General features: G+C 43.5%; 2 protein-coding genes across 9 annotated transcripts in view; both read left to right on the top strand.

The window, feature by feature from the left end:
- The window catches only part of MYLK (myosin light chain kinase), a 324584-nt gene extending 317001 nt beyond the window's left edge, over positions 1–7583 (top strand). For 6 of the 7 annotated variants that reach the window (XM_037913164.2, XM_043524849.1, XM_043524848.1 and 3 more), the window contains 4 exons: positions 1071–1194; positions 2470–2599; positions 3584–3715; positions 5418–7583. In XM_037913164.2, the coding sequence (XP_037769092.1) occupies positions 1071–1194; positions 2470–2599; positions 3584–3715; positions 5418–5659 (628 nt within the window). In that variant the 3' untranslated portion in view covers positions 5660–7583. Of the gene's footprint in view, positions 1–1070; positions 1195–2469; positions 2627–3583; positions 3718–5417 lie in introns of those variants that run through there. The other variant, XM_037913166.2, reaches the window with a different exon arrangement.
- Positions 7584–11183: 3600 nt separating this feature from the next.
- HACD2 (3-hydroxyacyl-CoA dehydratase 2) overlaps positions 11184–13965 on the top strand; it is a 42580-nt gene continuing 39798 nt past the window's right edge. The window contains exon 1 of one of the 2 annotated variants that reach the window (XM_037913168.2): positions 11184–11349. In XM_037913168.2, the coding sequence (XP_037769096.1) occupies positions 11216–11349 (134 nt within the window). In that variant the 5' untranslated portion in view covers positions 11184–11215. Of the gene's footprint in view, positions 11350–11591; positions 11611–13965 lie in introns of those variants that run through there. The other variant, XM_043524853.1, reaches the window with a different exon arrangement.

The following is a 13965-nucleotide window of genomic DNA, read 5'->3' as shown; positions in this document are numbered from 1 at the left end:
AATGCTCCAGCACTTTTGTGTCTTTTTGTTGGTCACCACAGCCATCATTCACTTGACACTGCACATATTGGAATGGAGCACTTTAGTGTCTGCTCATTCTTTTCACTTCCTTTCCCTCAGGGATGGATACATATGCCAAATACATCCCATGGAATTGTACTATGTGGTTTGAGTGGTCATCATCATTAATATAGTGATGTAGTACATGGGAGTTAAAGATCCCAGCATGAAATGCTGCTTCTTGATCTGAGTGGATTGCAATAGGATTTTGTTTTAATTTTCTCAAGCCCTGTTTTTAAATCTGATGCCCCTGAGTGGATGGCTTTGACATGACAATACATTTCTTATGACTCTCATAAAGTTCAGTTTCACAAAAGCCGTGGTCCACCACCCTTTTTATTAATAGTAGCAAAAATTTATATTATAGTAGTGCCCAAAGGCTTCAGTCAAGATTAAAGCCGCATTGTTGTGAACACTGAATATACCTAGGGAAGAGACAGTTCCTGTCTTGGAGGCCTGACAATCTAAGTGATACAAAACAAAGTGTTATATACCTATAACTTATAAGCAAGTGAATACAGAGGTGAACTGTCACAGCTTTGTTAGACATATGTGTTTGTTAAATTTTATTTAATGGGTGGGATAATTAAGGTGAGGCATGGTAGGAATAGGAAAGTTAGTAAGAGAGTAAAAAAAAGAAGAGGAACTGTCACTATTCATCACCTGCTAAGCCATGATCAGCAAGCAGGGTTTTGTAGGCATTGTAACAGAGATGATTATGCTGTGGCTATAATGTATGGCTCTTTTTTGACAATATTTTATTAATATTTTTACAATGTGTAGCCTTCCCCACAAAAAGCCTTCAAAATCCGTTAAACTTGGCATAGACAGTGAATGTAACAGATAGTAAGTAACCACAGCTAGTAAGCAGCTGTACCATTAAGGCTAGTTTATTAAAGTATGCAGAGATCTACTGCTTAAAAAAGAAAAGGGGAAACAATAACATAAAAGCAAATAGGTTCTATCCTGTGTATTGGCAACACTGACTTAGTCTCTTTACATAAAAACAGGAGCCGCTTAGATTGTACTCAATGTCTTCAGCATCCTTGGCTGCAAAAAGACACCAAAAACATGGAAGCCAAAAAACTTTCCAAAGATAGGATGAAGAAATATATGGCCAGAAGAAAATGGCAGGTAATAAAGAGGGCAAGGAAGTGGGCTAGATGCCCTAATAGGTCTCTTCCATTTCTAGCTTCTGTAATTCTGAGATGTATCATTACAGAGGCTTCTGCTGCTAATGAAAATTCAGTTGCAGCCAGTGCACAGTTGCAATAGAGCAGCTATGTTTTTTATTGCTAATGTAATAGCAGGGGCAGTAGCAGAGGTGTGGGTGCATAAATGTCACAAGTGCTATCACAAGGCTACTACAAGGTTTTGATTCTAAGTAGGGATTTTCCCTGTCCCTGCGTATGAGGGTCCTTGGAGGAGAAAGCTTCTTATGCATGGAACCTTGCACCCCTCTCCACATTCACAGTAGGGCCAGGGATAATCGGGTCCCTAATGGAGCTGACCAGAAAGACACTTTTAGCGGGATTTGTTTTCCTAATCCAGAGACTCCCATCCTCTCTGGGCACCGAGATCTTTTATTGTTCTTCTCAGACATTCATGAATCCCCCATCAGATGGCTTAATTAATTTTTATTTAAACGTTTTGTCCCCGCATCTTCTGTTTCCTTGATGCTGGAGCCACTGTAGGAGCTCCGTCTGGGCTGTTCTCATGGATGGAGTAGCAGATCCAGTGGCATGGATCAAATCTTTTGACCAGCTTACAAAATACTGAGCAATATATGTTCATCATGTACCTTCTACACCATATACATCCCTATTTATAAATTTTGACAGGTGCCTATACAAACCTTACAAAGGAGATTACACTTAGTATCTATACTATAGAGTCTATCATATCAACATTTTTTAGCATTTTGCATTAGCTAATATCATGTCATTTCAGAGGCTTGCCAAGTTAAATTCTTCTAACATGCAGATGGCACTTGCTCATTCATTTCACACTAGCTGGTTACTCATTGTGGGTGAAGTTCAGCCCCGTAGAGTGGGCCAGCACAAAGGCTTATCTGCTATCTAAGCCCTATGTAGGTTTTAATATGAGGCATTCTCTGGTTCATAGGCTTTGTGCTGACCCACTGCAAAGGGATGCATTTCATCCTCTGTTAAGAACAGTGATGAACCTTGTGTCTGAATCCTCTGTGAAAGTTTATATCTGCACCTGAACTTGGCAGCTCTGGCCTCTCTCTCTCATCTAGAACAATAGAATGACTTAATAAAGAGTCTGTCCATTGACCCCCATAGGCTTTGGATCAGGCCCTAAGTAATTTGTCCACAGTCTTCCTGCTACAGAAAAGATGTGTACCCATAGGTTAAACTCATGAGAAGCCTCTGTGTTATGTTTCAGAAAACAGGTCATGCTGTCCGAGCCATAGGGAGACTATCCTCCATGGCAATGATTTCTGGTCTGAGTGGAAGGAAGGCCTCTACAAGCTCACCTACCAGTCCTATAAATAAAGATAAAGTAGACCTGGATGGTAAGGAACTGCACTGAATTGTAAAAGGTAGTAATAATTTTATCTATACAATGTCCTCTACCAAGTCTGAACAAAGAGTTTAATGATAGAAAACCTTTTAAACTGCATCTGTCATATAAAACCAAACAAAATCCTAAAGACTATTGGAGACTAACAAAGTTGCATCATTAAGCCTCTGTGTGTGTGTGTGTGTATGCACGCGCGCCGATCAGGATTGATCTATTGCTCAGAATGGTTCACTGCACATTCTCGGAGGCAGAAAGTGCTTGCTGTAATGCCAAGTAATAAAGGCACATTTGTCAGCTCTACTTAAATCAGCTTTGGAGAGTGTTTTTTATATACATAATGTGTGTGGGTTCACGATATAATATTTTGCAAGGGGTGTATTTAGTTCTCATACAAATAACAGCACTAGCTGTGTCTAGGAGTGGAATGCAGGCAGTATTTTGTATATCTCCATGCACAATGCTGCCAGGGCTTCTCAGACAAGGGCCAAAATTTTCAAATACATGTGCCTAAAGGTAGGCACCCAAATCTGTATTTAGAGACCTTAATAAATGACCTGATTTTCAGGGATGCAGCATGCAGCAGCTGCCATGTAAGTTAATGGGGATGGCAGGTGTGCAACCCCTCAGAAAATCAGGCCATTTTTTTGGGTGCTTACATATGAACTTTGAGTTTCTAAGTCAGCCTAATTGCCAGGAAATGCCCAGCCTAATGGTCATAGACAAATATAAGGAAAATAACTAAATTACATTATGTTGCACTTTGCCATGTGTACATAACTCATTCTGTTTGATAGTCTGAATCTTTGACTGTTAAAGACTACGCAAAAGGGTGACATACTCTCACTATTCCATTAATTTTATTGCATTAAGCGTAATGAAAAAAAAGCTGCTTTCTGCAATTGTTTGGTTATTTAAAAAACCCCAACCTCATTCCTAGGGAATTTCAAAATAACTAAGCCTCCTTTACTTCCTCTAGATGATGCTGCCAGGGCTTTCCTTGAAGCACTGGCAGAGGAAAAACCCCATGTAAAGCCATATTTTACTAAAACAATCCTGGACATAGAAGTTGTGGAAGGAAGTGCTGCTAGATTTGACTGCAAAATTGAAGGTACTTTAAATTAATGTCTGTGTCATCATTTTGCTTTCTCCCCTCCCCTGTCATTTCTCTGTATTGCTCCATCATGCTTTTTTGCTTTAGTTCCCTTCAGCTTTGCCATTATGTGCACACTTACAGCATGGAACATGTTGCAATAATAGAATATATTTTGAGCCACTTGGTGATCTCCCATGCTTGCCATGAAAAAGAAACCAGCTTCTACAGAGCTCCCATGGGCAAGTCACTTAATCTTTCTCCATGGCTAAGATCCCTACCTCATAGAGGGATTGTAAGGGTAAATTAATTAATGTTGGTAAGTGCTCAGATACTGCAATGAAGCGGGCAATGGATGGATGGAATAGATTAGTGTCCTGTGGTAGGGCTCCAAACTCACAATGGATCAGTACTGGGTTCCTGGCACTCCTGCCATTTACTGATTTGTTTAAACAGGGAGCCATTATTGGGTCTTTACTTAGCACTTTGCTGATGCAGCAGGTAAGAGAATAGTCTGAGAGACTGTGCTCTCCTGTTTACAATAGGGAGCTGCTTATGCAGTACAGTTGTGCTGGAACTGTTTGCTTTCAGCAGTCTCAGACACTCACATTGGGATGGATAATCAGGAGGGTGTGATGGGGGCCTTAGATGTGTAACAGGAGAGGAGAGTTCTTCTCTATCTTCTTCTTCCCCACCAAATTGCTGGTCTCTTTCTCAGAGAGACAAGAGAAGAGATAGGGAAGAAGCAAATGAGGAGTTTCCTCTCCCCAGGAAAGGAGTAGAGAGCTCTCCTCAAGCTGGAGAGGGAAGTGCCCTGCAGAACGGGGGTGAGAATAGTGTGGAAAGCGGGGTCAAAAAAGACACATGAGGGCAGATATATGCTTCCGATTCCTTTCCTTCTGTCCCCTATAGAGATTTGTATCAACATGACTACTTTTTCCAGGCCCCCACTTAGTCAATCTGATTAATCTCAGATTGGCCTGGGTTCTGTTACTGGGGTGAGATCTTCAACCCCACTGTGATCCCTTTGTGTTGGATAAAAGGGCCTGAGCAATGTAAAAGGGTTCCAAAAGTCCTGGATCTAATGTGTGGAGAATTCCCCTGGCCATGAGTATTGCAATACTGTCTTTCAAAGACCCCCTCAAAAGCCCTGGCACAGGGGCATGCTAGGCACAGGTTGGACATGCTGAGGACATGTGGGGCCACAGCACTTAGCACTTCAGAGATTCTGAGCAGCTTTGCTGCCCATAAGGCAGCATGAGAAGGCTGCCCTAATCTAGAGGCACAGCACACAATCTCATCCCTCTGGTATTTAAATCTCCGTGTTGGGGATTGTTAAGACTGCAAGCACTGTGAATGCTTCATGTCCTAATAGGGAGCCTCAAGTCTCTCATTAGGGACCCCTATTAGTTGATGACTGAGCTGCTGTGAAAAGCTTTCTTCTTTCATTAGAAAATAGTGACTAGTCAGATTAGTGAATGCTTCCACTGTTAATTTCAATTTTTTGTTTTTTGTAGGGAAGTGGCAGCAGACAACTGTAGATATTAAAAAGTAGTTGTTACTTTTAATATATGTTCATTAGAGTTCAGTAGAACTACTCGTGTGCTTAAATATAAGCATATGCATAAATCTATGTGGGATTGGGGCCTAAAACATTTACAGGTTAATAGCATTTAGTGTCTTGACTTATTGCAGCTGCTGTTCTTTCCCACTGTCACAGGCTACCCTGACCCTGAGGTAATCTGGTACAAAGATGACCAATCTATTAAAGAGTCTCGTCACTTCCAGATAGATTATGATGAGGATGGGAACTGTTCTTTGACTATTTCTGAAGTTTGTGGGGACGATGATGCCAAATACACCTGCAAAGCTGTTAATAGCCTTGGGGAAGCAACTTGTACCGCAGAACTCCTTGTGGAAACAATGGGAAAAGAAGAAGAGGAGGAGGAAGAAGAAGAATGAAACAATACTCAAGGGAAAAGATATTTGAAAAATCACATTATAAAGACTATATCTCTAAAGCTCAGAAAACCAAGTTATTAAAAACACCTAGTGTGATACATCATTGGGGGGAAGGTGTTGTTTTTTCAGCATTATCAGTTGATACCTGTTTGTTTTATTTATGGGCATTAAGTGGAAACAGCAGGCACTTTAAGTTGCTATGGTGATTGGATTTAGTTTAAGTAAGTCGGTTGTTGCCCAGCCTATTTTTAATGTGAAAGTATCATACTAACCTACGATTATAACCTGCATTTATAAATACCCTATTTATTGAGCTCATTCATTTGCACCATCACTCTCATCAACCAATACTATAGCTGCGGTGGCTCCCTGAGATCTACATTTATCTCTATGCCCAGAAATCTTTCATCAAACACACACAAAGATTCTTTTGGTCTTAATACAATTGAACCCTCCCACAGTAAAGTCATTCTTCACATAAGTTAACTATGAGGGAAGATTACACTATAACCAGCATTGCAGTTTGCACGTTGTAATAAAATGAAACAATCTTAGTCTTTTCTCCTCTTTAAAATAGTTTCACTGTCTGACCTTTACACACATTTATCTCTTCCAATTTGCTATTAGTGTATTACTAATTCCACCAATCCTAGACCTCCATGAGTTTGTATGAGCTGATATTTCTTTCCTCACCTTTAACCAAGTGATTCTAACTTATCTACTTTCTCTTGAGGTGTCTGTTACCCTGGTACAGGTACATATGTCTGCTTCAGAAACAAACTGAAAATTTAAAGAACCAGAAACCTTGCAGTTGTGCTTGTCATTTTAATAAAGATTCATAGTTCATATAAGTGCTGCTAGGAACTATAGGTTATTGTACATCCATTAACTTTTATCTGTGTGTGGAAACCTAGTTTAGTTAAAAATGTACTTGTACTTTATCTGGCCACTACAAAACAGATCTCAACTGATGATTAGCTGGAAATTGCCACAGATTTTTGGAGTAGCCAAAAAAAAAAAAGTAGTTTGGATTACAAACTTCTTTATACCAAGCAATTACCAAAGAATGTGCTTGACAGTCTAGTTTTCATCTTGAGCCTGTCAGGAAGGCTGATGTCCTCAAAACTTTTTTGCAAAAAACAAAAACAAAAAAATCCAGAAAATGTCTTTCTTCTCAAAAGTGATTAATGCACTCAGACTGAGTAACTTTCCTTTCCTCTCACACTATTGGCACTTGTTAATTCTTTTTGTTCAAGAGTAATATCAGAGGCCATACGATGATATGCATAATCCAATGAGAATACATTTCCAGTATCTGTACATCATTCCAAATGTATGTTTTTTTCCTTTATTCCACTTTTTGTGTGTAGAGTACAACAATTTTAAATTTCAAGGAGTACCTTTAAAAAAAAAAACAACTTAACTTAGTTCCACAAATTAAAGTATCAAGTGTACTTTTATGCAGATGTATATGATATCAACTTTAGGATGTTTGATATTACCTAGTTTTGTGTTTTATATTATTTGCTCTTCTACATGTCTTTAAAGTAAAATCAAGCTCAACTAATGTGGATCACACAATGTTTTTTTAAATAACTGCTTAGCTCTTTGTTGCTAGGTTCAATTTGCCAGCACCAGCATGTCTTTTCTTTTTAAATGGGTAAAGAACTCTTGTTATACTAAACACAATATTGCCACTACTCCTTATAAGGAAAGGTTTTTTTAATCTGATTTAGAGCATACAGAGTTTTCCTCACATGTTTTAAATGTGTTTAGGTAACAATGGGGTGTCTTTTGTACCTTAATAAAATATGCAAATGTTTTCCCATTTTGTTAAACCATCAGAATTGGGAGAAATGAGAACACTACAGCTGTAGTTACTCACGATTTCTAAATAAATAATACCACAAAGCATGCTGTTTGTATAATCAATGCAGACTCCAGTTTATTCACCCAGGCTGAGGAAGGCAAACAGGATCTCTCCTGATTCTCTCCTATACAGAGATCTACTTAGCACAGGAATGGGGGGAAGAAAGAGTGGCAGGGGTTATGCCTCTGATTCTCATGGTGCATCTGCTACCCGTTCAGGCCTATGGAGATAAATTAGAGCTACTAGAGCTGCACTAATTTACACCACTGGCTATAATCACTATGGGACCATAAATTAGAGAATTTGCAGAGCATGGGCTGGAGGAACTTTTCAATTGGCCAGTTAGGGCCAACTTCTAGCACTTTGTGCTACTTCAACAGCTCAAAATGGCTGGAACAGGAGGAGAGAATCTGTACCAAAGTTCAGACAAGTGTATGTGTAGATTAGGGTGACCAGATAGCAAGTGTGAAAAATCAGGACACTTTTTTTGGGGGGGGAGGCGGGGGTTGTTGCTTATATAAGACAAAGCCCCTAATATCGGGACATCTGGTCACCCTAGTGTAGATATAAAAAAAAGTTATGCTCCTGCAAGCTGTGAAGTCAAGCATATTCACCACTTGTGGTGCCTTTTCATGAAAGAACATATACAATTCTCTAATGTATGATAATAATCCAGGCACCATGCAGAACATGCCCAAGATAAAACTCAATGTGTTCGAGAAATATTCCAACTGTTTTTGTAGAAATGCATATCTTAAGCAATACTCTAACATTCGAGAAGCACTGGTGATTTGAAGAATCAGGGCCTAAACAGACTTATGCATGTGCTTAACTTTATTCATTGAGTCAGAGACTACTCATTTACTTCAAGGTAAACATTTGCAGGATTGGAGTTTTAGATGAGGCTTCTGCTGATGCATCCACCTCCAACAGTACAGCTGATGCCTCATGCTCTCAAGGCACGGTTCCTTGCACAGACTCGCTCACTTTACACCTGCTTCTATTTTCTCTGCCTCAAATTCAACTCTCCTCACTTAAAGCACAAAAAGATCCTGGAGGCTGGAATAGTGGCCACTGCCTTCTGCTACTTCCATGCAAAGACTCCACTGTATGGCCACCCCTGCTTGCCCAGAAAGAAGATATCACAGGGCTTAAATGGTACAGTTCTCCAGTCTTTAATGAATTTCACCCTCTGAAACCATAGGAACAAAAAAGAAAGCATTTTGAAAGACATTTGCCTACACCAGGGTTTTCAACCTTTTTTCATTTGCAGATCCCTAAAAAATTTGAAAGGGAGGTGTAGACCCCTTTGGAAATCTTAGACGTAGTCTCCGGACCACCCTGGGTTTGGTGGACCACAGTTGAAAATCACTGTTCTGTGGCAACAACAACATTTCATAGACCCCTTACACATAGTCTGTGGACCTGCATGGATCCACGGACTTCAGGTTGAAAACCACTGGCCTACACCAGTAATGACCCAACAGAGCCTTATTCCTAGACCTCACTGAAATTTCTTTACATATTTAGTTAAAGAATCCATGCTATAACTATTATGGCCTTAAAAACTGATGTTTTTGTAAGTCTTCTTTAAGGTCCTTGAGCCAAATTGCCTTTAGATATATGCACATAGCGCACTGAATTCAGTGGGAGTTGTATTTGTTTATGTGAAAGCAGACTTTGGACTTTGCTCATGCTGTATCTATGAGACAATGTCGTGTGTGTGCATGTATCTATACTGTAGACACTAATTTTCTCATAAAGCAGCCACACTATAAAGCCCTGTAGCGTAGAAGATAAAGTGAGAACTACAGTGGGAGACTGAAGTAATTCCATAAAATATTTATAATTTCAGTAAAAGAAAGGATTTAATTTTCTCCCTTCATTGCTGTACTTTGTAAATTAAAAAATAATAATCTGGTAATATAAAACAAATAGTTATACTAGGTCTAACGAGCCACTGAAAGTTGTGGAGTGAGATCAAGAAGAGAGATTTTACCTTTTATTTTTAAAAATTGCATTAAAAAGTCATATATCATTCTATTGAATGAATGGATTATACTTTTTTTTTAAATAAAAGAGTAACTGTGCATTTTATTCCATAATCCACATTTCAGTCCTCTACTGGTCTCTCAAGCAGATCCACATGGGCACCTGCTCTGAACCCAGCTGAAGTTAAATGTGGGTTCTGCCCATAGATCAGGCTAAGCCATTAGTCGTTAGAGGACTAGGAGTCAGGCAACCTAGAGTCTAGTCCCAACTCTGCCCTTGACTTTAAGGGCTTGGCTACACTTGAGAGTTAGAGCGCATTAAAGCAGCCCCAGGTGCCCTAACTCCTGACCCGTCCACACTGGCAAGGCACTTAGAGCGCCTGGACTCTGCAGCTGGAGAGCTCCTGGTACTCCACCTCCACGAGAAGCATAACACTTGCTGTGCCCCGGCTGGAGCGATGCGGTGCCAGTGTGAATGAGGTGTTGCATTACTGCGCTCTGATTGACCTCCGGAAACGTCCCATAATCCCCTTAAGTCAAGTGGCCACTCTTGTCATTGTTTTGAACTCACTGTAGGAATGCAGGTGTGCCCTTTCAAAGCTCCATTTCTGACAGCTGGCTGCTTATCTGCTCTGGGACAAAGGAACCATTACTGAGGAATGCTGCATGCTTTGAGTGAGTGAGAGAGAGGTGGGGAGCAGGAGGAGGTCTGCTGCTCTCTGGACTTACAAGACAGCATGCAAAAACCCACTCTCTCTCCTGCCACATACACACAACACACTCCCTGTCACGCTCCACCCCTCCCCGCATTTGAAAAGCACCCTTTGCAGCCACTTGCATGCTGGGATAGCTATCACAATGCACTGCTCTTTGTGGCCTTGCAAGAGCTGGTAATGTGGCCACGCCAGCGCACTTCCAGCTGAGAGTGTAAATACTCTGCAGCGTTTTCCCTGCTGCAGTCCCTGAAGGCTGGTTTAACTCCCAGCACTCTACAACTGCAAGTGTATTGTGTAACTGGGATGCCAGTCACTTAGCCACTCTGGCCCCATTCAAATCAGGACGTTGGCAATTGACTTGAATAGGACCAAAATTTCATCATCTATCTTCTCAGGTACAACGCTAACACCGTCTTTCTCCACCTGTGCAATGCACTTGGGGCTTCTCAGCAGACTACTCTATAAAGACAAAGCATCACTGTTTCCAACTCTTCCCGAATCTGGTAATATTTCATGTTTTTTCTTAAAGCCCCAACTCATGGAGTCATGTGACTACACAAAAAGCTCAACTTTTCTTTAAAAAGAGTGACGTATCCAGCCCGTGGGGTTGCAGAGCAAAGCTTAAACCATGAAACTTACCACGGCTGAATCTAGAAAGAAAAGACAAAGGACCCCCAAGCACTAAATGAGGGGGGGGGTCATGGTTTTTAAATGCTCGGGAATGCAGGTTCCGATGACTCAGGGGGCGACACCGGAGGGGTGGGGGCTGCTCTCATCGCGAGGCGTTCCCCCCCTCACAGGCCTCCCATTTGACACCAGGCTGCCGCTTGGCGGGAACGGGCGGCAGCTCTGCCCTGGCCCGAGCTGGCGGCGGTCGCCTCAGCGCGCAGGGCCGGGAGGGGCCCGCCCCGCCGGGCGGAGAGGGGGAGGGGCGAGGGGCAGGGCCGCCGGGCGGCAGTTACTGGGCAGGGCGACAAACATGGCGGCGTCTGGGAGCAGCGGCGCTGGCCGGGCGGATAACGGCTACGGGAGCCAGCAGCCCCGGCGGAGGAAGGGCCCAGGCGCCCTGGCCACGACCTATCTGGTCATTTACAACGTGGTGATGACGGCGGGGTAAGACGGGGCAAGGCGCGGCTCCCGCCTACTCTATCCGCAGGGTCCCGCGCTAGCCGGGGCGGACCCCGCATTCCCCGCCGGCACGCCAACCCCTTCCCCCCGTGAGCCCGTAGCAGCCCCGGGACCCGGCCTCCTCCTGCCTAGCCTGACCCCGGGGCACCAGCCTTCGCCACCCCGGGTCCCGCCGAAGCGCTCCTCAGGGGCTGCCGCTCTCCAGCGGCTGCAGCGCTTGACTGAGGGGCGGGTTTCAGAGCCGAGGTAGGGAGAGCAGGTGTCCGCCTTCCTCAGCCCGGAGCCCCACCTCTCGAAACCGCCCTTCTGTCCCGAGGAGAAGCTGTTCCCCGGTGCAGCCAAATCCGCCCTGACAGGAGGTTTGGGGGGGATTCTTCATCGCTGACCATTTTTAAAGTCAAGATATTGGATGGTCTCCTAAAAGATCTGCCCTAGGAATTATTTGGGGGTGGGGGGGCGCTCTGTGGCCTGTGTTATACAGGAGGTCAGACTAGATCAGTGGTTTTCACGCTTTTTTCTGGGGGCCCAGTTGAAGAAAATTGTTGATGCCCCTGACCCAGCGGAGCTGGGGCGGAGGAGTTTGGGGTGTGGGAGGCGCTCAGGGCTGGGGCAGAGGGTTGGGGTGTGGTGGCTGAGGGCTCTGGGGTGGGGCTAGGAATGAGGGGTTCAGTGTGTGGGAGGGGGCTCTGGGCTGGGGCAGTGGGTTGGGGTGCTGGAGTGGGGCAGGGTTCTGGGCTGGGGGTGCAGGCTCTGCGCTGGGGATGAGGGGCTTAGGGTGCAAGAGGGAGCTTTTGGTTTGGGAGGGCTCAAGGCTGGGCCAGGGGGCTGGGGTGTGGGAGGGGGTCAGGGGGCTGGGTTGGGGGTGCAGGCTTGAGGGTGGGGCCAGGGACGAGGGGGTTGGAGTGCAGGAAGGGGCTCCAAGTTTGGGGGCTCAGGGCTGGGGCAGGGAATTGGGGTGCAGGCTTACCTCTGGTGACTCCCGGTCAGTGGCGCAGACGGGGTGCAGAGGCAGGCTTCCCGGCTCCTGTCCTGGCTCCACGGACCATGCTGTGCCCTAGTGTGGAGACGGTGCTTGGGCTGGGGACAGCGCGTGGAGCCCTGTGGTCCCTGTGCCTACGATCTGGACCTGGTGCTGGCTGCTTCCAGCTAGGGATTACTAGTTTTACTACTAGTTTTTACTGGCCGGCCGCAAGGGTCCATGGGTGCTGAGCAAGGCAACCCAGTGCCTTTCATTCCGCAACCCAGTACTGGATCGTGACCCGAACCACTGGACTAGATCATCACAGTGGTCCTGTCTGACCTTGGAGTCTCCAAAATAATAAATAAGTGATGACTGGGAACTGTCATAATGGGCCAATTTGAGTGAGACCTTTTTTTAAAAAGAGTTTTTAGGGTCTTGCTGAAACATACATGGAGTGAAAATCTTCCTTTGCAAGGAGGAAGGACTTGGGGAGGGAGCCTAAAAATGAACCCTAAATAAGGGATCTTCCAGATAACTGAGACTTGGTCTGTGTGGTGCCGGGCAAACAAATCTGACAGATCTTGCTCCTTTGGAGGAAGATGCCGTCATTTATGATTAGTGCTCATGAGGTTTCAAGTCCCTCCCTTTTGTGATGAAACTTATCTTGTTACATGTTTCAGCAGGACACAGATTGCAGTGCTTATTTTTAAATCTTTATTAAAATAGTCTCATGTCAGCACACATCACTGATTGTGAAGCTGGTGGATTTCAACTTGCTGGATGATTTTACTTTCCCTTAGGCATCGGTGCACTACAAGAGGGTCCAACCCACATCAGGCATGCGAAGCTATGCATGAGAATAAATCTATTGTGAAATGTATAATGTATGCGCATTTATGATATAAACTGTGATTACCTAATGGACAGAAAAATCTCTGTCTTCCTTTCTGGTATAATTAAACTGTTTATTTCATAAATGTGTTATTATATGAGCAGTAAATAAAATACACAGCTGTAAGTCAGGAGCTCTGGTTTTCTTTCCGTTTTGCTGTGATGTTCCTATATGACTTTAGCTAAATTAACCTCTCTGAGCTTGTTACTCCCCATTTTACAGATGCAAAAACACTTGCCTGAATCATGGGGCTGCTGTGAACTTTAATTCATTTGTTTGTAAAGTGCTTTGAGAGCCTCTGATGAATTTTGTAGAAATGCAAAGTTGTTAAATTCACATACACACAAACTTTATTAAAATGCAACAATTACTTTCTACGCCTTAAAAAAACAAACACACAAGTGGGAGAATATCTGGAAGTAAATAGCTAAAGGATCAGACGTATCCCTGCTGCCATATAATTCTTTATCACTCGTTCTAACCTCCTTTTCTGATTTTTTTGCCTAACTTTCCAGAAAACTGCACACTCATGAGGTGTGGCATGCAAAATTTCAGGAGGGCTGTTTTTGCTTTGGGGAAGCTTGTGGCAGTGGAATGAAGAAGCATAGCTCAATGGTTAGGGCACTAGCTTAGAATTTGGAATTAAAACCAAGTCCCCAGATAGAATTCCTGTGAGACCTTGGGCAAGTCTCTGTTCCTCAGTTTCCCCATCTGAAAAATGAGGATAATAGTTCTTGTCTACCTCACA

The sequence above is a fragment of the Chelonia mydas genome, chromosome 11, assembly GCF_015237465.2.
Source record: "Chelonia mydas isolate rCheMyd1 chromosome 11, rCheMyd1.pri.v2, whole genome shotgun sequence".
Taxonomy (NCBI): domain Eukaryota; kingdom Metazoa; phylum Chordata; order Testudines; family Cheloniidae; genus Chelonia; species Chelonia mydas.
Note: the sequence above shows the minus strand (reverse complement) of the source record. Positions and strands in the feature narration are given on the sequence as shown.